At 46.2% G+C, this 26,121-nt stretch overlaps 1 protein-coding gene and 1 non-coding gene across 2 annotated transcripts; one reads left to right on the top strand and one right to left on the bottom strand.

Moving 5' to 3' along the window:
* Positions 1-887: 887 nt before the first annotated feature.
* TRNAY-GUA lies at positions 888-973 on the top strand. The gene is given in 2 exon segments: positions 888-924; positions 938-973. It is a non-coding gene; the product is annotated as a tRNA-Tyr (tRNA).
* Positions 974-1,229: 256 nt separating this feature from the next.
* Positions 1,230-1,997, bottom strand: LOC119269061 (dynein light chain LC6, flagellar outer arm-like). Its single transcript, XM_037550807.1, has 2 exons — positions 1,742-1,997; positions 1,230-1,622 (listed from the first exon to the last, which is right to left on the bottom strand). The coding sequence occupies exons 1-2, from the start codon at positions 1,877-1,879 to the stop codon at positions 1,461-1,463; spliced, it is 300 nt and encodes a 99-aa protein (XP_037406704.1). The 5' UTR covers positions 1,880-1,997; the 3' UTR covers positions 1,230-1,460.
* Positions 1,998-26,121: the final 24,124 nt, after the last annotated feature.

Here is a 26,121-nt window from a genome sequence, read left to right as displayed (position 1 = left end):
TCGCTGACAGAAGCAGCGTCAGCAGAGGCCAGGGACAGGAGACACCCAAGCGGCAGCGGAGGCGAGGACCCGGCCTAGGGAAGCCGCGAGCTATGCACCGAGGGAGAGTAATTTCATCAAAGACAGATCTCTTGATCTATTTGGGGCAATGTATTCCCAGCACGATTGGGCAAAAGGACAGTCACAAAAAAGGTGGAGTATGGTTTCTTCGGTCTGGTCATTGCATAGTGCACAGTTAGATTGTAGGAAGAAATCCTTCCTTTTTAGGAAGCTTCTTATACTGATCGACTCTGTCATAGAGGAGTAGATAAAAGAAGATCTTGTGGTTCTGCTAGCAGCTTTCCACAATCCTTGAACCAAAGAATTTCCTTGAGTTGGCCCCATGAGTTGCTTGTACATTTGTTTAACTAAAAACGTTAAAGAAGGAACTTGCATGACTAAAAGCCAGTCATGCTACCCTTTATTTCCGTGACGATCGCTCCATGTGCTCCGCCGTGCCTTGTGAGATATCTTTGATCACACCCTGCCAATCTGAAGCCACACATACTTTGGTAATACCAAGATCATCTGCAAGGGCCCGAGCCTCCCGGCACGCGTAAACAGTTTGCAAAACGATCTTATGTTATGTGACAGAGGGAGTACTTCTTTGCTCAGTGGCCGGTTTATCTGATTGCAGCCTCATCGAAATTCGATGATCGAATTGCCCCAGTGCTAGGTATTGTACTAACCTCGTCATCAATCCCCTCCCATCAAATTGTATGCTGCACTCGGATAAAAGAGGTTTTGGAGCGAGCGAAGCCTTTTTCATGCATAAACCAAGTTTTAATTAATTGGACTCAAATGGTTCTCACCTTAATCTATGTTCGATACGACGCCCTAACATCAATCCGACCTTAGCTCAGTTGGTAGAGCGGAGGACTGTAGTATATGCAGATCAATCCTTAGGTCACTGGTTCGAATCCGGTAGGTCGGAAATCCTATTTCTGTTGTTGATTTTTTTATTTATATATATTCTTCACCAATTCTTGCAGCTAAAAAGGGAGCGCGTTTATCTCTGGTTCGAATCCGGTAGGTCGGAAATCCTATTTCTGTTGTTGATTTTTTTATTTATATATATTCTTCACCAATTCTTGCAGCTAAAAAGGGAGCGCGTTTATCTCCTTATGTTTTACAGGTGAGTTACGATTAGCCAAAAGCCAACTGATTCCGCAGCAATTCTTCACCAATACTGAAGCATAATTTATCTGTATTCATCTGAATCAAAAGTGGAACATCATGCTAGAAAATCAATTCCACAAATCCAACGCATTCAGAGTTTCAGACCGCAGTCGCGAACTGCGATGCAAAGCTGAAATAAGTTACATTGGCGCATTTGGAGTTGATACTAGTAGTAGCTAGCTGCCGCCCCATAATCATCGAGTAGTCCACACGGCCGTTAAAACAGGAGAGGGCGCAGCAGATCAGCACGGCAGCGGCTGCTCTTCCGCCATGCCTTTGAAGACGAGGAACCGGAGCGACTCGAGCTTGAAGTATATGAAGCTCCCCTTGCTGTGCGTGAAGTAGCAGCCGAAGCTGCAGCCCACCACGCACTGCCACCCCGGGCCGTGGATCGTGTCGAACTCCTGCAGCGCAGCCGTCCGAATCAGATCCAATCATTCGGCAGCGCTTGCACTGTCCTAGCTTGTTACCTGCAGATTCAGGAGGTGTAGATTTGGGCGGCGGGATTGGGATGGTTGCTCACCTTCTTGATGTGCGCCGCGATGCTCCGGCAGTCGAGGACGTCGAAGCGGTCGAGCGCCCTGGACGCCGCCGAGGTGGCCTGCAGCTGCATCTTGGCCGGCATGTCGGTGTCCTCCACCGTCGCCTTCCCTTCCAGCATCCTGCCCGCTCCTTCCCTTCTCTGCTAGATAGAAGCTCTGCTCGCACACGCCGCACTGTATGATTGGCTCAGCCGCTCAGGAGTCAGGACTAATCTGAGCAGTAGTGGAGATGATGGCACCGCTTTGCCCCTTTTGTAGGCGGACGCCCGGATAGCTACGGATTTCACGCTCGCGCGTCCACGTCAACGTGACGTGCTAACGAGAGCTCGAGAGAAAAAACAACTTGACGTGCTAACGACCACCTCGACCCAGCGGCGAGTTCCCTTCCCGGATAGATAGAACACTTGAGGCACGGCCGCTCCGGCCTCCCGCTGGTTTTGAAAATGGAGATGCTGTTGTTGCCTGCTGAGTTCTTTCTTTTCTCCTTTTGATTGAATTTAAAATGGTTGGCGTTCTGGCTGAGCTTGATCGATACTTTTGTTGGAGGATATATCCACCACCAGATCAGAGGGGTTAATTAGCACTCCACGTAAACGGGAGGCTGAAAAGTCTCCGACCTGATCGGATCTCCGAGTGTATGTATATAAAGAGTATAAGTACGGTCACTAGCTGCGTTTTTACTACTTTCATTAGTATTAAGATATGTGTGGGTTACAGTGAACTTTGTCCAAATCCATCCACGTGGTCCAGTCATATATGTATTCTTGGATCGGAACAAGCAGAAACGGATGGGATAAGCGAAAGCGAGCAGCTCCATGTGAAAGGGGAGAGCTCTTGCTAGTTTGATCCGGAGATAATATATCTTTTCTGGAGCTGTGGCCCAGTTGGAATAGTTTATGCTAATCGGATGCGGCAGGTCTCCTGCGGTCCACCCGTGGTGTACCAACAGTACATGAGCCAAAAAATTTATACTATAAAAAAAAAACAGTACATGAGCCAAAGAGTAGAACTATCTAATATTCAGAGCCAGTTCTTTTCGCACAGGATTACGTAAAATGCCATTGAGTTCTTTTCTGAGACTGTGGATTGAGTTGTGCACTTAAATGTCTATATTGCGCTTAGATAGAAATTGTTTGAAAATTATTAACACTTTGTTGTTTTGAACCGCTTCTGGTCGAATATGAGCATGAAAGTGATTTACGAATATCATCAAGTGTTACATATTACAAATAGAATGGTTTTAAAGTTTCATTCGCTAAAAAAGGGTTGAACTACAAAGATAGACAGTACCAAAGATTGTAGCAGAAAAAGTGCAGTACCAAAAATTATACCATTGACAATACCACCATCTATCCAACAACACCAACCATTGACAGTAGTGAAAAATGTGCAAATCATCATACACAATCAGCATGTTCATCTAACAAATTTATCGACGGTAAGGTAGTGTGCATGGTTCTTCCAATTTTGACGAAAGAATCCAAGCACTAAACAAAGTTACTATGAAGTCTTTGAGATAGTCCGTCCTCCCATGGTTAGACACAATGCCAATGAAGTTGAGTGGAAAGAAGATCAATACCCCAAGACAAAGTTTGTTCCTCAACAAGAGAAGTATGATACTTCTTTCAAGGGGACACAAGCTCAAGATGATCTTCCACCACAAGACTACAAGCAAAAAGGCAAGGACAAGCTTCAAGAGGAAATTGATGCATTTGAAGAAGCTCCTAAGACCTTAGTCAAGTGGATTCCCAAGACTACTTCAAGTTCCACTTCATCAAGTACGACTACAACTCCAAGGATTCCCATCAAGATGGTGTGGATCCAAAAGAAGAACTAGAGAGTTCTTGAGGGTGACTCCGCCAACATACTTCACTCTTATCATTTTGGCAAGAACAGGTGCAATCAACTTCCACATCTTGCACTAGTTCAAGGAGTCACAAACCCTCTTGTTGGTAAGACAAGGGACAAGGTAACCTAAAAGTTTTCATGGACATCATCTTGTGTGTGCATCACTCTATGTCTATGGATATCCTTGTTTGTTCCTTGTGGGACTAACCCATGCAGGTACTAAAAGTGCAATTCACTCAAATGGATAGCTCCAAGTGATCTACATCAACATTGAGCATGCACATCTTCAACATCTACATGAAGTCATCATCGACAAAACCCGAGGTTAGTTCATCCCTCTAAGGGGGGATATCACATCTAGGGGGAGCTTTACTCTAAGACTTGAGCTAAAGCAACTCTAAAGATGTGAACACAACAATACTTTATGTAAAAGTGGTAACCCACTTGAGCTTAAACGATGAGTATGACCTATGATCAAGTGTTCTCACTTGACTCCTAAGTCAATATACTCATATATAGATGACCTTGTCATCGCAAATTGCTTGATAGATGCTAGAATTGGTTGTGCATGCCTTGTCACATATTTCATTTGCCATCTTATTGTGTGAGCATGCTGGTTGCATATTTTACTCATTCGAGGACATCCACTTGTTGTTTTGATTGTTTGGTTTTATTTCTTTTTGCCAAGTGGATGGACAAGAATGCCTAAGAACCTCCTCTAGCTATCTATGCTTTTCTCGTCTCAAACTCTATTCATGCTACATCACAAAATTTGATCAAGTCAGATTCGAACCACTCTGTGTGAGGAGCGCTCGGAGTCCCCGATTCGTCATAGACTTAAACTTCCAAAACCTCTTTATGATTCTCGGTCTGACCGATACCCTACTTTCGGTCCTACCGAGATCATTAAGTTGATCTAGGTTTTCGATCTCGGTGCAACCGATTTGAACCATTCGGTCACACCGAGTTGCAACAACTGTATACAGTTTTGCATCTCGGTGCCAACGAGTTGTTCCACTCGGTCACACCGACAGGGTCGGGCTATATATAGTCACGGGCAAAAATTTGGAAATTTCTCCGAACCCCTTCGCCCGCGCGATAGCCTGCTCTACCAACGTGGTCTCCGGATCGTCTCCTCGCCGCCAGCCGCCTCCAGTCGCTGGTCTCCGTCGCCATCAACGGGAATTCTACCCCGCTGTTGCCGCCGTAGCGAGTCTCCGCCGAACTAGGGTATGGACTCGATCTTTGTGCTATTCTCCAATCCGATTCTTAGCACATTGTGATCATCATGATTCTTGCCACGATTGAAACACTCCTATCCAGTCAATGCGCTCGTAGATTAGGTTTGATTCGAAAATTTTAGGGTTAGGTTTCCGCCGAAACCATCTCGGACCCACCGAGTTGAAAAACTCGGTCCCACCGATTTGGCTTATGCCATTGCACAAGTGAGACTCGGTCTGACCGAGAATTACTTATCGGTGTGACCGATTTTGGAACACTGTGAAACCCTAGCAGTCTCGGTGCCACCGAACTGTGACTCGGTCTGACCGAGTCCACTAGTTTAGGTGCCAAAACTGCTTCGGTATCACCGAGTTTAGAAATTGGTAGATCCGAGATGCTTTCAGTGGGAAACTAAAACTAAGTTTTTGAATTATTCTTTTGCAAAAATCTCTGCATTTTGTGATGCTCATCCACTCTATCTCATCTATAACCTGTTCACAGGGTCAGCAGTCAGAGTTTGCATCATGTCAGACCAAAGTGATAGCCAGAACTTGTCAGAGCAGCAAGTGCAGATGAGTGAGGGCACTAGTCCCTCAAGTTCCTCAGATGATGGCAGCAGGAGCACCCCTAGCAATCTTCCTAAAGCTGCCACAAGACAGAGAAAGAAGAGAACCTCAGACTCAGAAGATGAGGATTATGTGGCAGAAGAGGAAGCAACTTCCAAGAGAGTTGAGCCAGCACAGGGCACAAAGCCAGGGTTAAAGATCAAAAGGCCAGCAGGCAGGCAGCCTATGTCAAAGGCCAGAGCTTCAACTGAGAAGCCCACTCCCATTGAGCCAGTTGCTGCTGAAGGCAAGAAGAGGAAAGAAAGGGTGAAGAAAACTGTAGCCAGAGTGCTTGGCAAGGCTTCCATCATGGAAGATGAGGAGGAAGAAGAAGAGGTAGCTGCACCAACACCTAAGGCACCCAAGCTGATGGGTGATGCCATAAGATCAGGGGCAGCTGCTTCCAAGGCCAAGCCAGCTCCAAAGCCAAAACCAAAGAGGAATACAAGAAGCATCCCAACTGCTGAGAAGAACAAGGCCCCAGTGCCTGACACTGCAGAAGATGATGAAGAGCAAGTTCTCAGAAAACTCAAGCCCAAGATCCCAGACCACAACGATGCTCATCCTGTGGCTGAGGATATGAAGCTCAGGAGAGACTCAAGGCTGAGGAAGTGGAGAGAAGCAGATCCGTATGCTTCAAGGAGGAGGACTGCTGTTGACTACAGGTTCCACACTAAGGAATAGCAGGACTTCTATCAGACAGTCTTATTGGACAAGAAGCCAATTGTATGTGATATGAGATGGGTTGATTGGCAATACATCAAGGACAACAAAGAGTACTACCCTGGAGTGCAGGACAGCTTCAAGGCATGTGGAGTAGAGGACTTTGTTGGGCAGAAGCTCACAAAGTGGAACGAGGACCTTATCATGCAGTTCTACTCCACAGCACATTTTTATCCAGATGGTAGGATAATTTGGATGTCAGAAGGTACGAGGTACCAGTCTACAGTTGCTGAATGGGCTCAGCTGGTCAATGCCCCAGAGGAGCATGAGGATGACTTGGACATTTATGCCAAGAAGAAGATGGACCACAACTCAATGACAAACATGTACAAGGAGATTCCAAATGAAGCACTTGATACGTTCAAGTTTGGCTCAGTACACTATCTTCTGTCAGGGTTGCCAACCATCAACTGGATTCTTAGGCACACCCTATTGCCCAAGTCTGGAGATCACAAGATGATCAGGGGCCACGCGATCAACTTGCTTCATATCTTTGACGTGCCACAGAAATTCAAAGTCATGAGCCTTATGATTGAAACAATCAAGAGGACAGCAGCAGAGCAGAAGAGGAGCTGTGGATATGCCCCACAGATTCAGGAGCTCATCAACTCTAAGATGGGCACGGGCATATACTTATTGGACAAGGAACACCTGCCCATCCGTCCAGATTTTGAAGATAATCAAGTTGTTATGACTGAGAATGAACCATCGTCTGCACAAGCACAAGCCAAGAAGGAGAAGGCAAGGAAGGAGAAAGCTGCCAAGATGCCTACTCAAGAGGAGGCATCTGAATATTTCCTGAAAACCAAACAAGAGCAGCTTGGTTACTTGATTGCATCCACCCTGCGGATTGAGCAAGGACTAGCCACCCTAACTCAGAACCAGGCAAGCTTAGAGAGGATCATGGAACAAAAGTTCTATGACTTGGATGTCAAAGTCACAGAGATTCAGACTGCAGTGGAGCAGCTCCAGGATGACATGCAGGAGAGGAGAGGCAAGACTACAACTGATGCCTTTGCCAGAGTGCCACGAGGTCCGAGGTCGTTTGTAGTGCCAGTTGCTGACCCCAGAGCCACCACGTCTGCACTAGCTACAGCCTCAGTTCCACCAGCTCCAGCGTCCACTTCAGCCTCGACTCCGACCACGTCTACAGAAGGCTTCGTCCTTGGAGTGCTCCGGACTCCACCACCACCTGAAGCTCAAGCCTGAGTGTCGACTTAGCACTATGCATTTTCTAGGAACTTTTTGGTAACTTGTTGCCAAAGGGGGAGAAAATGTATAGATCATAGGCTTCGAGAGAGAGTGTTGCTTTTATTCTCTCTTGTTTTATTTGGTGGTTTTTCGAACTTTGTTTGCTTTTGTGTGAGATACTATGTCATTGCTCATGAGACATTGATGATCATGTGTTTGATCATAAGCTACACTTAATGTTTGCTTAATATTATCATCTTATCTATCCTATGTGATCATTCACTATTCTTGGTGATGAGTGCATGTATTTCATTCTTATCATTTTAAGCGCTCCACCAAGATGTATGTGACATGGAAGAGTAACCCATGACTCTAACTCTTTGTGCATTTGCAGTCCAAAGCAAATTTTAAATATGCACAAATTTAGGGGGAGCTCTTACTTGTCACATACTTCTCAAAGCGACAATATATTTCATGCTTATTATCATTTGTCGAAGCTTTGATCTATATGTTGTCATCAATTACCAAAAATGGGGAGATTGAAAGTGCAACTATCCCTAGGTGGTTTTGGTAATTCATAACAACATATAGCTCATTGAGCTAATGCTATTTCAAGATGACTATTTCAGGAAAGCTCAATGATTGGCATGGCATGGATGTGAAAGTGGAACCCTCAAAATGCTAAGGACAAAGGATTGGCTCAAGCTCAAAACCTCAAGACTCTTCATTTTATATTTTAGTGATCCAAGATCACATTGAGTCTTTAGGAAAAGCCAATACTATCAAGGAGGGATGAGGTGTTGCTTAATGAGCCTCTTGCTTCATGTGCTTAGTGATATGCTCCAAAACCCTCAACTACTTTCCCATATCCACATATGACCTAAACCCTAAGCCAAACTCGGTCCTACCGATTCTTTCTATCCGGCGCCACCGAGTTTCACTTGTCATAAGCCACTGCCAAACCCTAGCAATTCGGTTCTACCGATAGGGATCTCGGTCTCACCGAGATGGGATTGCAAACTCTCTGTTTCCCTTTCGTAACTTTTTGGTCTCACCGAAAGAGCGAATCGGTCCCACCGAGATTGCAATGTAAACTCTTTGTTTCCCTTTTGTAACTTTTCGGTCTCACCGAAAGAGCAAATCGGTCCCACCGAGTTTGCCTGACCAACTCTCTGGTTAGCTTATTACCAAACTCGGTCTCACCAAGTTTGTGTAATCGGTCTCACCGAGATTACGTTATACCCAAACCCTAACCATATCGGTCCTACCGAGTTGCATGTCAGTCCCACCGAAAATCTCTAACGGTCACTAGGTTTACCTTTTCGGTCCGACCGAGTTTGTTGATTCGGTCCCACCGAGATTGGAAAATTGTGTGTAACAGTTGGATTTTGTGTGGAGGCTATATATACCCCTCCACCTCCTCTTCATTCGTGGAGAGAGCCATCAGAAGACATACACAATTCCAACTCATATGTTCTGAGAGAGAACCACCTACTCATGTGTTGAGACCAAGGTATTCCATTCCTACCATATGAATCTTGATCTCTAGCCTTCCCAAGTTGCTTTCCACTCAAATCTTCTTTCCACAAAATCCAAATCCTATGAGAGAGAGTTGAGTGTTGGGGAGACTATCATTTGAAGCACAAGAGCAAGGAGTTCATCATCAACACACCATTTGTTACTTCTTGGAGAGTGGTGTCTCCTAGATTGGCTAGGTGTCACTTGGGAGCCTCCGACAAGATTGTGGAGTTGAACCAAGGAGTTTGTAAGGGCAAGGAGATCGCCTACTTCGTGAAGATCTACCGCTAGTGAGGCAAGTCCTTCGTGGGCGATGGCCATGGTGGGATAGACAAGGTTGCTTCTTCGTGGACCCTTCGGGGTGGTTGCTTCTTCGTGGACCCTTCGTGGGTGGAGCCCTCCGTGGACTCGCGCAACCATTACCCTTCGTGGGTGGTGCCCTCCGTGGACTCGCGCAACTGTTACCCTTCGTGGGTTGAAGTCTCCATCAACGTGGATGTAGGATAGCACCACCTATCCGAACCACGGGAAAAACATCCGTGTCTCCAATTGCGTTTGAATTCTCCAAACCCTTCCCTTTACATTCTTGCAAGTTGCATGCTTTACTTTCCGCTGCCAATATACTCTTTGCATGCTTGCTTGAATTGTGTGATGATTGCTTGACTTGTCCTACAATAGCTAAAATCTGCCAAGAACTAAAATTGGGAAAAGGTTAAGTTTTTTATTTGGTCAAGTAGTCTAATCACCCCCCCTCTAGACATACTTTCGATCCTACAAGTGGTATCAGAGCTTTGGTCTCCATTTGCTTTGATCTCCATAGCTTTTGGTGGTCATAGCCTTGGTTTCACAACCTAGGAGAGTATGGCGTCTAGCGAGGGAAATTATCACCGTAGAGGTCCTTACTTTGATGGTACTAATTTTGCTAGTTGGAAGCATAAAATGAAAATGCATATTCTTGGACATAACCCCGCCGTTTGGGCTATTGTGTGTGTTGGTTTGCAAGGTGACTTCTTTGATGGGAAAGAACCAAACCGTGAAGCTACCGCGGATGAGTTGAAGATGTTGCAATACAATGCTCAAGCTTGTGATATTCTCTTCAACGGATTGTGCCCCGAAGAATTCAACAAAATCAGCCGTCTTGAGAATGCAAAGGAAATTTGGGACACTTTGATTGATATGCATGAAGGTACCGACTCCGTCAAGGAATCCAAGTTGGATGTGCTTCAAAGTCAACTTGACAAGTTCAAAATGAAGGATGGTGAAGGTGTCGCTGAAATGTACTCTAGGCTTGCTCTCATCACAAATGAGATTGCCGGCTTAGGAAGCGAAGAGATGACCGATAGATTCATCATCAAGAAGATTCTAAGAGCCTTGGATGGAAAATATGATACCGTGTGCACATTGATCCAAATGATGCCCAATTACAAAGATCTCAAGCCAACGGAGGTGATTGGAAGAATTGTTGCTCATGAGATGTCACTTAAGGATAAAGAGGAACTTCACAACAAATCAAGTGGTGCCTACAAAGCCTCATGTGAATCCCCTACATCATCAAGTGAGAAACAAAACTTCAATGAAGAATTGAGCTTAATGGTGAAGAACTTCAACAAGTTCTACAAGAGTAGAAGCAAAGATAGAAGCTTCAAGTCAAGGTCCTACAATGACAAAAGATCTTCTAGTCGAGAGCGAAACTGCTACAGTTGTGGAAGACCCGGACACTATTCCAATGAGTGTACGGCTCCCTACAAGAGAAGAGAAGATTCTCCAAAAAGAAGAAGCAAAGAATCACCACCAAGAGAGAGAAGGAGTAGAGATGATCGTTATGAACGAAGATACTCACGGAGAAGCAAGGATTCGGAAAGGAAGGAAAAATCATCAAGGAGCTACACAAAAGAAGACATCAAGCTCATGTTGGTGAATGGGTATCCGGCTCCGACTCCGACAGGCACTCCGAGAGAAGTTATCACTCCGACTCCGAAGATACTCAAGATGAAGGTGTTGCCGGTCTAGCACTTGTGTCAACCAACTCCTACGACATATTTGACTCACCAAATGAAGGAATTGGAAGATGCTTCATGGCCAAAGGTCCTAAGGTAACACACCCCGAGTATGTTGATTTCAATAGTGATGAAGATGACTTGTTAGGTGATGATTTGCTTGTTGACAACTCTAGTGATGAATACTATGATGAAACGTCAATTAATCATGCTAATCAAGATAAAACGAATGACAATGATAAGGAGAAGATTGAGGCTCTAACTAAAGAACTAAACACTCTTAAGTTAGCTCATGAAACTATCTTCGAAGATCATCGAGAACTTTTAAGAGCTCATGAGAAATTACGCTTTGAAAAGCTCAATCTTGAGCAAGAGCATGAGTTCTTAAAAGCAATCAATGATGATCTCCGCAAGAAAAGTTCTTCTTACATTGCCAAGCGTTTACTCATATCCACTTACATGCCTCAAGTCAAGTCTAGTAACAAGAACAAGAAAGATTCTTCCTCTAGCAGTAACAATGATCACGCTAAATTCAATATTGTTGATTCTAGTAGTTCTCTTGATTCCACTAATGATTCTCTTAGCCAAGTTACACTTGAGCAAGAAAATAGCTTATTCAAGGGAATTATAGAGAAAGGAGTACACAAAAGCCTTGCCGGGAGTAAGCAATTCGAGGAAATTGTGCGCAAGCAAGGAATGCACCGGAAGAATCAAGGTGTTGGTTTTGAACGAAAATTCAATGCCAATGGAGTTGAGTGGGAAGAAGATCAATACCCCAAGACAAAGTTTGTTCCTCAACAAGAGAAGTATGATACTTCTTTCAAGGGGACACAAGCTCAAGATGATCTTCCACCACAAGACTACAAGCAAAAAGGCAAGGACAAGCTTCAAGAGGAAATTGATGCATTTGAAGAAGCTCCTAAGACCTTAGTCAAGTGGATTCCCAAGACTACTTCAAGTTCCACTTCATCAAGTACGACTACAACTCCAAGGATTCCCATCAAGATGGTGTGGATCCAAAAGAAGAAGAACTAGAGAGTTCTTGAGGGTGACTCCGCCAACATACTTCACTCTTATCATTTTGGCAAGAACAAGTGCAATCAACTTCCACATCTTGCACTAGTTCAAGGAGTCACAAACCCTCTTGTTGGTAAGACAAGGGACAAGGTAACCTAAAAGTTTTCATGGACATCATCTTGTGTGTGCATCACTCTATGTTTATGGATATCCTTGTTTGTTCCTTGTGGGACTAACCCATGTAGGTATTGAAAGTGCAATTCACTCAAATGGATAGCTCCAAGTGATCTACATCAACATTGAGCATCCACATCTTCAACATCTATATGAAGTCATCATTGACAAAACCCGAGGTTAGTTCATCCCTCTAAGGGGGGATATCACATCTAGGGGGAGCTTTACTCTAAGACTTGAGCTAAAGCAACTCTAAAGATGTGAACACAACAATGCTTTATGTAAAAGTGGTAACCCCACTTGAGCTTAAACGATGAGTATGACCTATGATCAAGTGTTCTCACTTGACTCCTAAGTCAATATACTCATATATAGATGACCTTGTCATCGCAAATTGCTTGATAGATGCTAGAATTGGTTGTGCATGCCTTGTCACATATTTCATTTGCCATCTTATTGTGTGAGCATGTTGGTTGCATATTTTACTCATTCAAGGACATCCACTTGTTGTTTTGATTGTTTGGTTTTATTTCCTTTTGCCAAGTGGATGGACAAGAATGCCTAAGAACCTCCTCTAGCTATCTATGCTTTTCTCGTCTCAAATTCTATTCATGCTACATCACAAAATTTGATCAAGTCAGATTCGAACCACTCTGTGTGAGGAGCGCTCGGAGTCCCCGATTCGTCATAGACTTAAACTTCCAAAACCTCTTTATGATTCTCGGTCTAACCGATACCCTACTTTCGGTCCTACCGAGATCATTAAGTTGATCTAGGTTTTCGATCTCGGTGCAACCGATTTGAACCATTCGGTCACACCGAGTTGCAACAACTGTATACAGTTTTGCATCTCGGTGCCACCGAGTTGTTCCACTCGGTCACAAAGACAGGGTGGGGCTATATATAGTCACGGGCAAAAATTTGGAAATTTCTCCGAACCCCTTCGCCCGCGCGATAGCCTGCTCTACCAACGTGGTCTCCGGATCGTCTCCTCGCTGCCAGCCACCTCCAGTCGCTGGTCTCCGTCGCCGTCAACGGGAATTCTACCCCGCCGTTGCCGCCGTAGCGAGTCTCCGCCGAACTAGGGTATGGACTCGATCTTTGTGCTATCCTCCAATCCGATTCTTAGCACATTGTGATCATCATGATTCTTGCCACGATTGAAACACTCCTATCCAGTCAATGCGCTTGTAGATTAGGTTTGATTCGAAAATTTTAGGGTTAGGTTTCCGCTGAAACCATCTCGGACCCACCGAGTTGAAAAACTCGGTCCCACCGATTTGGCTTATGCCATTGCACAAGTGAGACTCGGTCTGACCGAGAATTACTTATCGGTGTGACCGATTTTGGAACTCTGTGAAACCCTAGCAGTCTCGGTGCCACCGAACTATGACTCGGTCTGACCGAGTCCACTAGGAAAAGCCAATACTATCAAGGAGGGATGAGGTGTTGCTTAATGAGCCTCTTGCTTCATGTGCTTAGTGATATGCTCCAAAACCCTCAACTACTTTCCCATATCCACATATGACCTAAACCCTAAGCCAAACTCGGTCCTACCGATTCTTTCTATCCGGCGCCACCGAGTTTCACTTGTCATAAGCCACTACCAAACCCTAGCAATTCGGTTCTACCGATAGGGATCTCGGTCTCACCGAGATGGGATTGCAAACTCTCTATTTCCCTTTCGTAACTTTTCGGTCTCACCGAAAGAGCGAATCGGTCCCACCGAAATTGCAATGTCAACTCTTTGTTTCCCTTTTGTAACTTTTCGGTCTCACCGAAAGAGCAAATCGGTCCCACCGAGTTTGCCTGACCAACTCTCTGGTTAGCTTATTACCAAACTCGGTCTCACCGAGTTTGTGTAATCGGTCTCACCGAGATTACGTTATGCCCAAACCCTAACCATATCGGTCCTACCGAGTTGCATGTCAGTCCCACCGAAAATCTCTAACGGTCACTAGGTTTACCTTTTCGGTCCGACCGAGTTTGTTGATTCGGTCCCACCGAGATTGGAAAACTGTGTGTAACGGTTGGATTTTGTGTGGAGGCTATATATACCCCTCCACCTCCTCTTCATTCGTGGAGAGAGCCATCAGAACACATACACAATTCCAACTCATATGTTCTGAGAGAGAACCACCTACTCATGTGTTGAGACCAAGATATTCCATTCCTATCATATGAATCTTGATCTCTAGCCTTCCCCAAGTTGCTTTCCACTCAAATCTTCTTTCCACAAAATCCAAATCCTATGAGAGAGAGTTGAGTGTTGGGGAGACTATCATTTGAAGCACAAGAGCAAGGAGTTCATCATCAACACACCATTTGTTACTTCTTGGAGAGTGGTGTCTCCTAGATTGGCTAGGTGTCACTTGGGAGCCTCCGACAAGATTGTGGAGTTGAACCAAGGAGTTTGTAAGGGCAAGGAGATCCCCTACTTCGTGAAGATCTACCGCTAGTGAGGCAAGTCCTTCGTGGGCGATGGCCATGGTGGGATAGACAAGGTTGCTTCTTTGTGGACCCTTCGTGGGTGGAGCCCTCCGTGGACTCGCGCAACCATTACCCTTCGTGGGTGGAGCCCTCCGTGGACTCACGCAACCGTTACCCTTCGTGGGTTGAAGTCTCCATCAACGTGGATGTAGGATAGCACCACCTATCTGAACCACGGGAAAAACATCCGTGTCTCCAATTGCTTTTGAATTCTCCAAACCCTTCCCTTTACATTCTTGCAAGTTGCATGCTTTACTTTCCGCTGCCAATATACTCTTTGCATGCTTGCTTGAATTGTGTGATGATTGCTTGACTTGTCCTACAATAGCTAAAATCTGCTAAGAACTAAAATTGGGAAAAGGTTAAGTTTTTTATTTGGTCAAGTAGTCTAATCACCCCCCCTCTAGACATACTTTCGATCCTACAACTACAATCGAGTGTTGTCAAAGCCGGAGGAGCAGGAGGAGAAGTCGCCGGTGTCCGTGTTTCGTCTGATGTAGGAGATGGAATGGTACAACCTGGCGCTCCTCGAGGAGCACCGGCTGACGAAGGACCATCTCTTAACATAGAGGGCGTTCAAAGATGTCATTGCGGTCATGGTCGTGGTGAACCATGCATCGTTGACGAGCAGCATGCAGTGCTCAGTTTTGTGCACAGCGCCCGCACCATCCACCGCAAGCGCTGCATCTCTGCGTCTGCTAATTGTGAGTTGTGTTGGGACTTTCCTCGAAGATGAAGGGTGAAGCAGTATTGTAGCTGATAAGTATTTCCCGCAGCGAGAACCAAGGTTATCGAACCAATAGGAAAATCACACCATGTCTAGTGAACAAGACCTCTACACACGAGCAAATACTTGCACCCAACGCGGGCAAGAGGGTTGTCAATCCCCTTGAACTCATTACTTGCAAGGATCAAATCTGGTAGTGATTGATATATAAATTACAAAACAAAATAAAATTAAATAAATTGCGTCAAGGTATTTTTGGTTTTTGTAATATGATAAAAGTAGACCCGGGCGCCATAGTTTTCACTAGAGGCTTCTTTCTTGAAACATAGCATACGGTGGGTGAACAAACTACTGTTGGGAAATTGATTTAAAAGCACATAGTTATGACGTTATTCATGAGAATGATCATGTATATAGGCATTACATCCGTGAGTAGTAGACCAAAATGATTCTGCATTTACTACTATTACTCCACCAATCGACCGCTATATGGCATACATCTATGGTATTAAGTTCATAACAAAGAGAGTAATGCATGAAGCAAGATGACATAATGTAGACAAAATAAACTGAAGCAATATGAATGTACCCCGTCATTTTAACCTTAATGGCAACAATACAAATATGTGCCTCGCTACCCCTTTTGCATCAGGTGAGGACACCGCAAGATTGAAGCCATTATAAAACACGTCTCACACTGAAGATAAATCAATCTAGTTGACCAAACCAAACGGATAGATCGGAGAGAAATACAAAGCTATAACAATCATGCATAATAAAGTACAACAAAGACTCAATTACTTTCAATGAATAATCTGATCATAAACCCACAATTCATCGGATCCCAACAAACACACCGCAAAAAATTACATCGGATAGAACTCCATGAAGATCATGGAGAACTTTGTATTGAAGATCAAAGAGAAAGAAGAACCATCTAGCTATTAGCTATGGACCCATAGGTATGTGGTAAACTACCCACACATAATTGGAGGGCAGCAAGGATGACGCAGAATCCCTCCATGATTGATTCCCCCTCTGACAAAGTACCGAAAAAGGCCTCCAGGTGGGATTGCGGAAGAACAGAAGCTTGTGGCGGCGGAAAAATTATTTCAGGTGGCTCCATTGGTTTCAGGCTTTATGGGAATTTATTGATTTTGAATTAGGTCAAACGGAGCTCTGTGGATCCCACAAGCTCAGGGGGCGTGCCTGCTGGGCTTGTGGTGCTCCCGTAGCCCCCTGGTCTCCTCCCGAGGATCTGTAACGACCCGACCTCAAATGGACAAGCCTCTGTGTATCTGTGCCATCTCTAGATTAGTATGCTGGCACATAGAGTACATCAATGTATATATCAAAGTGCAATTACATGTATAAATAATGTAAAACTTATATATACCTCATAAGTCTTAGCAGAAACAATCAAATGGGTGTAGAGTCCCATCAACGCCATTAGCAGGTTGAGTGTAGACCATAACCCTATAACGAAACTCACTCGTCGTAGAAAATCCTACAACATGGTACGTTGTAGCCGTGTAGGTCAGTACATTGAATGTACCGGCAAGATAACAAATAAGAGAAACAGATGATAAAACTATACTATATGCAATATGGCTTTGTGGCTCCGTGTCTGAGTTTTTGCATAAAAGCTGGTTTTATTACATCAAAAAAATATCAGGTGTCTTTACTACAGAGTTCTCTACTATGACATGGTTTCGCCAACCGATGCCTCATAGCCCAAAATAGTCATATGTTACCCACAATTAATTATCAGTCCGGGGTTGAGAGTTTAGAGATAGATCTAAGTCCAGAGGCTCAAATTGTCCGTAGTCGGGGACACGGATAATTGATTAGATTGTTAACTCTGTTGAGTGTTGTGCACTTTACCCACAAGATTCGATCCCTCTTTTTACGTTCTCGCACTTTAGGGTGTTTGAGAACAAGACGACCGAAATATGGTCTTCCGAAGAGTTCATCTGACCACTATCCAGTGCTCATCCAATCCTACCATAGTTCTACATCTGCTAGCACTGTCCCAGCCAGAGTCACAACTAAGGTCAACCAAGCCAGAGCACATAATGACTTACGGTGCACAGGTAAGCTTCTGGGCATGAAGTATTCTTCCGTCTTTTTGAGTCTGGGTGGAGCTTTCCGCGTGATTAACTGGCTCTTATACAGCAACACCTAGGCTAACCACTGGGTACTCCAGGGTGCTGTTCATCCATTCCACCCAGTAGTGTGTATTGAAAATCTTGTCTCGAGTCTTGAAGTCTTCAGGCCTTGAAGATGCAGTCCTTGAAGATACCATCATGAAGTTGTCGAAATTGACATAGAGTCCTCTATCTCACACCACTCCTGAGCACTCATACCAAACCCCATCTACTATAGTGTAGCATTAAAAACTACATAACGTCTCAGGCTTGATAATAATGAGATGGGTTCCTACCTCATGCATTCTACTCAACTACAAGAAGTCAATATCACTACTAGAGGGATTATGAATGGTGACACTAAATGCAATAAAACATAGGTATGAATAACATGGTCAAAGCGAACTTGACTGCTAAGTTGATGAAGATATTAACGCTCTTGGAAACTTGATAAAACTATTCATCACTCCGAGAAAATCTATATAATCAAACATAGTATCCACATAAGCAATCAATACTATCAATCAAAATAACACTTAATCACATAAAAGTAATAGAGAAAACAATAATGAAATCAAATAAATCCAAAAATAAAAAACCAAAGAAAACTTTAAAGAAAAAACCAGGGAAAACCAACACACACAATATCAACCAATAACTCTCATAACAACACTACATTATTATAAATAACTTTTCTACCACAAAGAAAATAAAACTCTAATAAAACAACATAAAGTAATTTACTAAATTATTAACTAGCAAAAAGAAATAATTTTAAAACTATTATAACTATCTAGTTAACATTAAACAATTATAACAATCATGAATACATTCAAACAATACTAAACAATACTAAGTAATTCCCCAAAACTAAATTATTGCTATTTGACACAAGCAAAAACTAACTACAATAAAATGGCAAAAATAATTACTTTTAAATCAAATAAAACTATTTCTATAAACTATCACTATGAGCTAAGCAAACCAATACAAAAATAGTAGATAAATACTAATAATTAATATAAAAAATTATCTACTGTAGTCTAACAGAGGCATATAGCAACATGTAAAAAGCTACAAAAATCAGCTAAAAATAATTAAAAGCAATAATTTAATGACTAAAACAACTATATAAGCAAAACAGTGTTGTTATGCTAAAACCCTAATTTGAATTAACCTAAAAATAAAATACTAAATACTACTTGATAGGCAAAGGTCCTAGTGACCAGGAGCAAAAAGAATCAACATAAAATATGCTTTTAAACTCAAGATATTCACAATTCAAGGTTTGAAGCAAATTCATACAAATTCATATTTAAAATACTCAAATTTTCAAGGCACAAACAGAAACTTCATAAAATTTTGAAACTACAGAAAAACGAATCACTAAATTTGGATAAGTATACTAATAAATATGAATTTTTTAAGATTGCTACTTTTCTGGAAAAAAATACGAGATTTCTTGGATCTCACCAGAGTAGTCGCCGAAGTTGGGGAAGAAGATCGGATCCGAGGTTGCGGGGGTTTCTGGAGGAGGGAGAGCACGGGACGGTGGAGATGAGATCACATCAACCTCAGGGGAGGACGAGGAAGGACCAACCGAGCCTCGGGCGACGGTGGAGAAGCCGCCGGAGTCTATGAACTCCGACGAGCAATTATGCGGGATAGGGAGGGGCATAAGCTCCCATAGGAGAGGGCTTTGGGCGAGGGCAAATAGGGCAACATGAGGGAGGTATTTATGGGACGAGGGGGTGTCCAGGTGCATGCATCCATGGCGAGCAAAAACGACAAGTTCGGATCTCCGGCGAGAAAATCCGAGGCATTAATGGCCTTCTTAATGAGGAGAGGAGGTGCAAGGGAAGGAGGGGATTCCGTTCAGAGCAATTTGGGGGCAAGGGGAAGGAAGGAAGGGGTAGGGCACGAGGAGGAGGGGTGGGGTGTGTGCACTGTTTTTTTGAGACAACCTCACGAAGCTTTTTATTAAGCCATCACATTGTTTACAGGGACAGAGGAAAGATCTCCGGGGTGGCCCAGCCACACATGGCGTCCAACCCCGAGAGATAAAGCATGCTTCGCTAAGTTTTGAGTTTCATAATTTGAGCTCCTAAATTCATGGCTAACCTTACAAATATCAAAATCGAAGGAGTGGTTTGTTATTTCATGCACAATAGCTCCATAGGAGGACGCATTCTCCTTCTTCAGAGACTCCACCACCTGTTTACAGTCTGATGCAACATGAATACGCCATTGGTAGAGGTCCTCCGCTAGTGCTAAGCCTTCCCTGATCGCAATTGCTTCTAGCGTCTCCGGATCCGCAATATGCCTCAATACCAGTACTGAGGCTCCCAAAAATAATCCCTCTGAACTCCTGCAAATCGCCCCAACAATACAAAAAAAATACACTTCCGTGATGATACGTGTTTATCACAGTAGGTCGCATTTTTTGTCATGCATGTACATCCATGACAAATTTATGACAGAATCAAGATAGTCATACCTGTGCTGTCGTAGAAGTGTTCCATGGTATTACCAAAATTATCATCATGGAAGTGTCCACTTCCATGACGATAAATCGTGCGTCACAGAAGTGCTTTCGTCAAGGGTGACCGACACGTGGCATCCACCGTAACGGAACATCGTTAAGCTATCGGGTCGGGTTTTGGATCCGATAACCCGTTAACATACCCGGCCAATGGGAAATTTCCATGTGTAAAATTCTTATTGGCCGGACGAAACACGTGCCATCTTGTCAGTGGGTCAGATAGGCGCCTATGATATGTCGACACGTGCCACGGCCCACCACTGGCCCATTTAGCTTACAAAGCCGACCCGTTTGACTCGGTCAAAAGTTAACAGGCTGGCCCATGAAAAGCATGTTAACGGTCTCTTCGCAAATAGCCCATTTTACGGCCCGTTAACTCACGGCCCGTTAGGCCCTAAAGGAAATCGGCCCAACAACGTCATGTGGGCCGTCGAATATAACACCAGCCCATTTCACTTTCGGCCCATGTATGGCCCACGACGTCTTTCGGCCCATATGAGGCCTTCGTATCTTTCGGCACTTTACAGGCCCATGGTGACTCTAGCCCATAATGAAGAGTAATTTTCTTTATACCCGTTAACGGCCCGTGATTTACATGGGCCGTTTCCAGCTTGTGTTAGCTTTCGGCCTATTGAAGGCCCATACATTCTTGGGCTCCTTTTCGGCCCTCGATTACTTCTGGCCTGTTACTGGCATGTTCCCCTAATGGGCCAAATTCGGCCCATGGCAAGAGTCGGCCCATTACTGGCATGTTACCCTAATGGGCCAAATTCGGCCCATGGCAAGAGTCGGCCCATTTCTGGCATGTTAACCCGTTGCGCCGTTTCCAGCCCGTCCTATATTCTGGCCCATTAATGACCCGTTATGCCTGTGACAGAATTAAGCCTTTGCTGTCCTACGGCCTGTTAATGGCCTGTTACCGTGCTAGGCCGATACCAATTACGCCCAATTACGGCCCATGTAGACCCATTTATCCGATGGCCCAAGGCCCACCGATTACAGGTCCATTTATCGACGGCCCGTAGGAGACCCATGGATCCTACGGCCCGTATATGGCCCATGGTAGTTGCGGCCACTAGCAAACCAGGGAAAAAGAAGACTAGGAAATAAATAAGGCCGAAACTGACGCTAGGCTATTAAGGCGATTGCACAGATTACATCCACTCGACATCAAAGATCGCCACCAGTGCAAATATAGGGAACACCCTACACTATACAAAAATGGCTTGCTGTTTTCTTCAGCCGGTGGCTGCATGTTAAGAATAAATTTTGTATCGCACCACAACAAATTACAACTATATAACAAAAGGAAGGTTGGCATAAAACTTAATAGTCTAGCAGATAAATGCACCACCAGAAGTTCAGAAGCTCAGTTCATTTGACCTGACTATTACGTTTTCATGCTGTATTGTTCGATGGAGCACCATAACCCTCGCCTTCATTTCCCCTAGGCTCCTGAACAACATAGCAAATGTCTGATAGTCTGGTTTCAAAACCATGCATATCTTGACAACATTGAGCAATGTTTCTCCTTGTTTTACAAAGGGTCTCTGTATGGAGCCGATAGGCCGCGTCCGCCGCGGGCGGGTCTTGCCGGCTGCAGATTACTGTAGCCGTGCTTCTAATGATGCGGGCTCGGTCATGGGGTCGTGGCAACAGCCCCGCCGTCTGGCGGGCGATCACTATTGCCACTCCCTGTCGCGTCTGGTTAATGGCGCGTGGGGCCCGTGGAAGGGGCTGGCCGACTCCTGGGGGCCAACTCCCAACTGGGCCGTCTGATGGCGCTCTCGCCGTCTTTAGTACGCCTGCCGACTAGTGGGACCCGTCGTCCCTGGGTCGTACCGGCAGACCGTCGTGGGCGCAGGACTCCGCCCACTGGGGCTGACGTCAGGGCCGACATGGCAACAGTGTTGCGCCGGGCGGAGATCTCCGCGGGTGCGGCGTACTGTGGCCACGCCTGCCCTTGGAAAAGGGAGGGAGTGGACCTTACTGTGGCCACTCCCCGTCCCGTCCCTCTTTATGAGGGCATGGGGGTTGTTGGCGTCGCGGGCTGACTCCCCATGGTTGGCTTCTCTGGAAGTCGCCAGTTAGGAGTCGGCTCATCCTAAAGACGTCCCCGGGACTCGGCCGCGAGTGGGCAGTCGGCCGCCTCGCCGCCGACTCTCAGAAGGTGGCTCCTTGTCCTGGGGTCTTGAGGGGCGCAGCCTGCCCTGATGTCTTGAAAGGTTCTGGGCCTGGGTTAGCCTACCCGTGGCCCATTACTCCGGCAGTAGTCCCCGAAGCTGGTGAGGCACCAAGGGTGATATGTCGAGGAGCCTCAACAATTTCTTCTTTTCGGTGGTTGGATCTGGGCCCCGCTCGCCGTCTTCTGTCAAGCCGACTAGTTGGAGTCGGACTTGTTTAAGACCGACTTGCCCCTGAAAAAGTTTGAACGTCGCGGCGGAGTCCAAGCGGCGTGCCTGACAAGCCTCCAGGTTGCCGCCCGTTGGGGACCCGTCGCGAGGCGCCACGTGGCTGGGCCAGTCTGCCCACCCATGCGCGCGACGGGACAGGCCTACAAGTGGGGCCCGCCACTACCGCGCCTCGGCATGTGAAGGGATCCGTTGTAGCCATGCGGACGGTTGGGGTTCCCGCGCGGTTACCGCACGCAGTAACTTTGTGCGGTAAATCGTGGGGGTCATGGGGCCCTGGGCGCAGTTAATCCCACGATTGCCCCATTGGCTTCTCAGCCCACGAGCCTATAAGTAGGCGGGGGGAGGGGGGTGGCGAAGCACGCACGCCCATTGTCGGTGTCAAAACCGGCGGATCTCGGGTAGGGGGTCCGAACTGTGCGTCTAGGCCAGATGGTAACAGGAGGCAAGGAACATGATGTTTTACCTAGGTTCGGGCCCTCTTGATGGAGGTAAAACCCTACGTCCTGCTTGATTAATATTGATGATATGGGTAGTACAAGAGTAGATCTACCACGAGATCGAGGAGACTAAACCCTAGAAGCTAGCCTATGGTATGATTGTTGTATGATGAAGTTGTCCTACGGACTAAAGCCCTCCGGTTTATATAGACACCGGAGAGGGTTAGGGTTACACAAAGTCGGTTACAATAGTAGGAGATCTAAATATCCGCATCGCCAAGATTGCCTTCCACGCCAAGGAAAGTCCCATCCGGACACGGGACGAAGTCTTCAATCTTGTATCTTCATAGTCCTGGAGTCCGGCTGAAGGTATAGTCCGGCTACCCGGACACCCCCTAATCCAGGACTCCCTCAGTAGCCCCCGAACCAGGCTTCAATGACGACGAGTCCGGTGCGCGGATTGTTTTCGGCATTGCAAGGCGGGTTCTTCTCCAAATTCCGTGTACCTGCTAAATAGTGTCCGATTTTCGTAATGTAGCGCACCTTGGCTTCCACGCCCAATAATGGCCGTCTTCCACGTGTCAAACGAATGCGAAAAGTTGGGGTGTTTTACATTCACACCCCTAGCCGCATAAACGAGCCGCCTATTTAATGGGATGGGGATTCAGATCCAAACCACACCTTCTCCTCTCCGCGAGTAATCTTCAGAGCGCCTCCAGCAAAGGTCCATTCCAACATGGCCAGCCGTCGCAGCTCCTCCTCTCGCCCTTCCAGTCCTAAACTTGGAGACTGGGAGAGGTGCTCCATCCTGCACAGCGAGCTAGTGTCGCTTCAGGCCAAGGGATTTCTCCCTGAGGCCTATATGGTCCCGGTCCAAGCCGGACTCGCCACCTATAATGGCGGAGAGCAAGCGGAGAGCACCCCCAATCCCTCCAAAGGAGAGCGGGTGTGCCTCGTCCCTTATCTAACAAGAGGACTTGGATTTCCAATTCATCCATTTCTCCGTGGGCTTCTGGAGTTCTACGGCCTCCAGTTGCACAATCTCACGCCCGGCTCTATATTGCATATCGCGGGCTTCGTCGCCCTTTGCGAGCTCTTCTTGGGTGTTGAGGCTCATTTCGCGCTGTGGAAGAGGTTATTCTGCGTGGTGCCCCGCTCTCAAAAGGGGTCTATATATCAAGTGGGCGGAGCCGAAGTGTGGCGTATCGCCGGGACCGGATATCTATCCGGAACCCCAAAGAAGGCGTCCGAGGACTGGCCTTCGGAATGGTTTTATATAGATGATGTCCCGCTGCCGGATCCTATCCGGGTCGGTCTCCCTGAATTCAACAGTGCTCCCTTAAAGAAACGCCTAAGCTGGCGTCCGCGGAGCTTTCAGAAATAAGGCGACAGGGACGTCCTTCACCTGATGGGCCGGATAAGACTATTGGCTCATTCTGGACTAACCATGATTGGAGTCATGGCCGCATGCATTATGCGGGGGGTGCAGCCGCTTCAATATAGAGGCCACCCCATGTGGGATTTTAATGGGGAGGATGACGCCACCCGTTATGGTCGTAAGGGGCCAGCCTCAGCTGCCGCTCTAGTAAAGATCTTATCCTCTTTGTACAAGGGAGAAGAGGAGGAATTCCTCCACGTCAACCCGTAGGGCGGATTTACTATGTACAACCCTCCGAGTTGGGTAAGTGGACAATTGTGCTTGCCCATCCGTTTTATATTCCCATGATTAAATATGTAGTCTAACGACTTCAACGCAGGAACTACGTCAGGAAGTAAAGGATATAAACAACCGTCCCCCATAGCCCGAGGATCCAGAACGGTCCCTCAATCCGGACTCCGAAGAGGATTCGGACATATCGGTGGAGCTGATCGACGGGGTGTTTCATCAGCTAAGCAAGGACAATACCTTGGTGGCCATTACGACTGATTACCCAGGGTTAATTCCAGCCTCCCAGGTAACAGAGAGCGGAGTCTCATTCCCTTGAGAAGGAATCCATTCTCACGCATTTCAATTTTCCTGACAACGACCGTGTTTTGCAGGGGAGGTTTCTGAGGTGGGAGGCCGAACCTGCGGCGGCTAGCCAACAAGGGGCCGCAGGGCCCCGTGGGGTAAAAAGGAATGTAGTCCGGACTGAGACACCGGCGCAAAGGTATAGCGCACCCTCTTTTTCCCTGATGTTATTCCTTCAGGGCATATTAACGTTCGTGCTATCTTCAGGACGAAGAGACCTCGTCGGACTACATCCGGAGAGGTTGCCAATCGCGCCTCCACCAGCCAGGCTCCAACGCCTGGCCCGGAAGCAGAAACGAACACAAGGCGCGCACTGGACGCTCCTCCGACAGAGGATGCGGACAGGCTGTCTGCCACCAATTCCGAGGTGGAGAGTGCCATGAACCACAGGCGTCGCCGGACAGTTCTTCGCGACGCTTGTTTCTCCCAAGAGGCATTAGATGCCTTCAATTCGGGAGATGCGTACCTCCGTGCCGCTCAAAATGGTTTAGCCAGAGCCACGGAGCAATATGTAAAAGACATACGGGTAATAAATTTTTTGGTAATATATATATATATACCAGTAGCCCCCGAGACTTGAAATAGTTAGAGTAACTGATTTAAGGATCATTTGTTATGTAGGTTCTCATAGAGAAGAATACAGTACTGTCCCAGGAGCTGGAAGAGTGCAAAGCCCAACTGGAGGCCACACTAGCCGCGGCAGGGGAGCCCAAAGAGACCCCCTCTAGTAAGATACACTTCGAAAGATTAGTATCTTGCGAAGTGCGGCATGGGTGTAAATCTGGCAAATCATATTGCAGATGGCACCGGACTGGATCCGGAGAGGCAACAACTCTTGCGCCGGCTAAAGGCCGGTGAGAGTATGCTGACAAGGGTGAGGCGGGAGAAGAATGATCTTCAGGATGCCAACACCAAGCTAGACATTGAACTTAAAGATGTTTGTGGTTAGCTGCCGGACTCCACTAAGGAGAATCAGTGGCTTCGACGTGGCATATTTAGTAAGTGCTTAAGCGAATCTTTGAAAGAAAAGAGTTCGGCGAGGAAGTCGACTAACAGAGTAATGTCTGTATGTATGCTAACGGGTCGTCCTGCAGAGGAGATGCCCGGTTCTACGGGTGACCTTCTTCCCGAGCTCTCGCAACTGCACGAGCGAGTTCGGCAGGCGATGCGAGGCGTTGCCCAAGCCTTATGGCCTTCCCACTCCATGCCTGAGGGCCTTGGAGAGCTTTCAGAGAAGCTTCAGGGAGCTCGGCAGCGCTTCCGGTTGTGGAAGATATTGGCCTGTCGACAAGGCGCTAG

The sequence above is a fragment of the Triticum dicoccoides genome, chromosome 3A, assembly GCF_002162155.2.
Source record: "Triticum dicoccoides isolate Atlit2015 ecotype Zavitan chromosome 3A, WEW_v2.0, whole genome shotgun sequence".
Taxonomy (NCBI): Eukaryota; Viridiplantae; Streptophyta; class Magnoliopsida; order Poales; family Poaceae; genus Triticum; species Triticum dicoccoides.
This window is presented reverse-complemented; position numbering and strand designations above follow the sequence as displayed.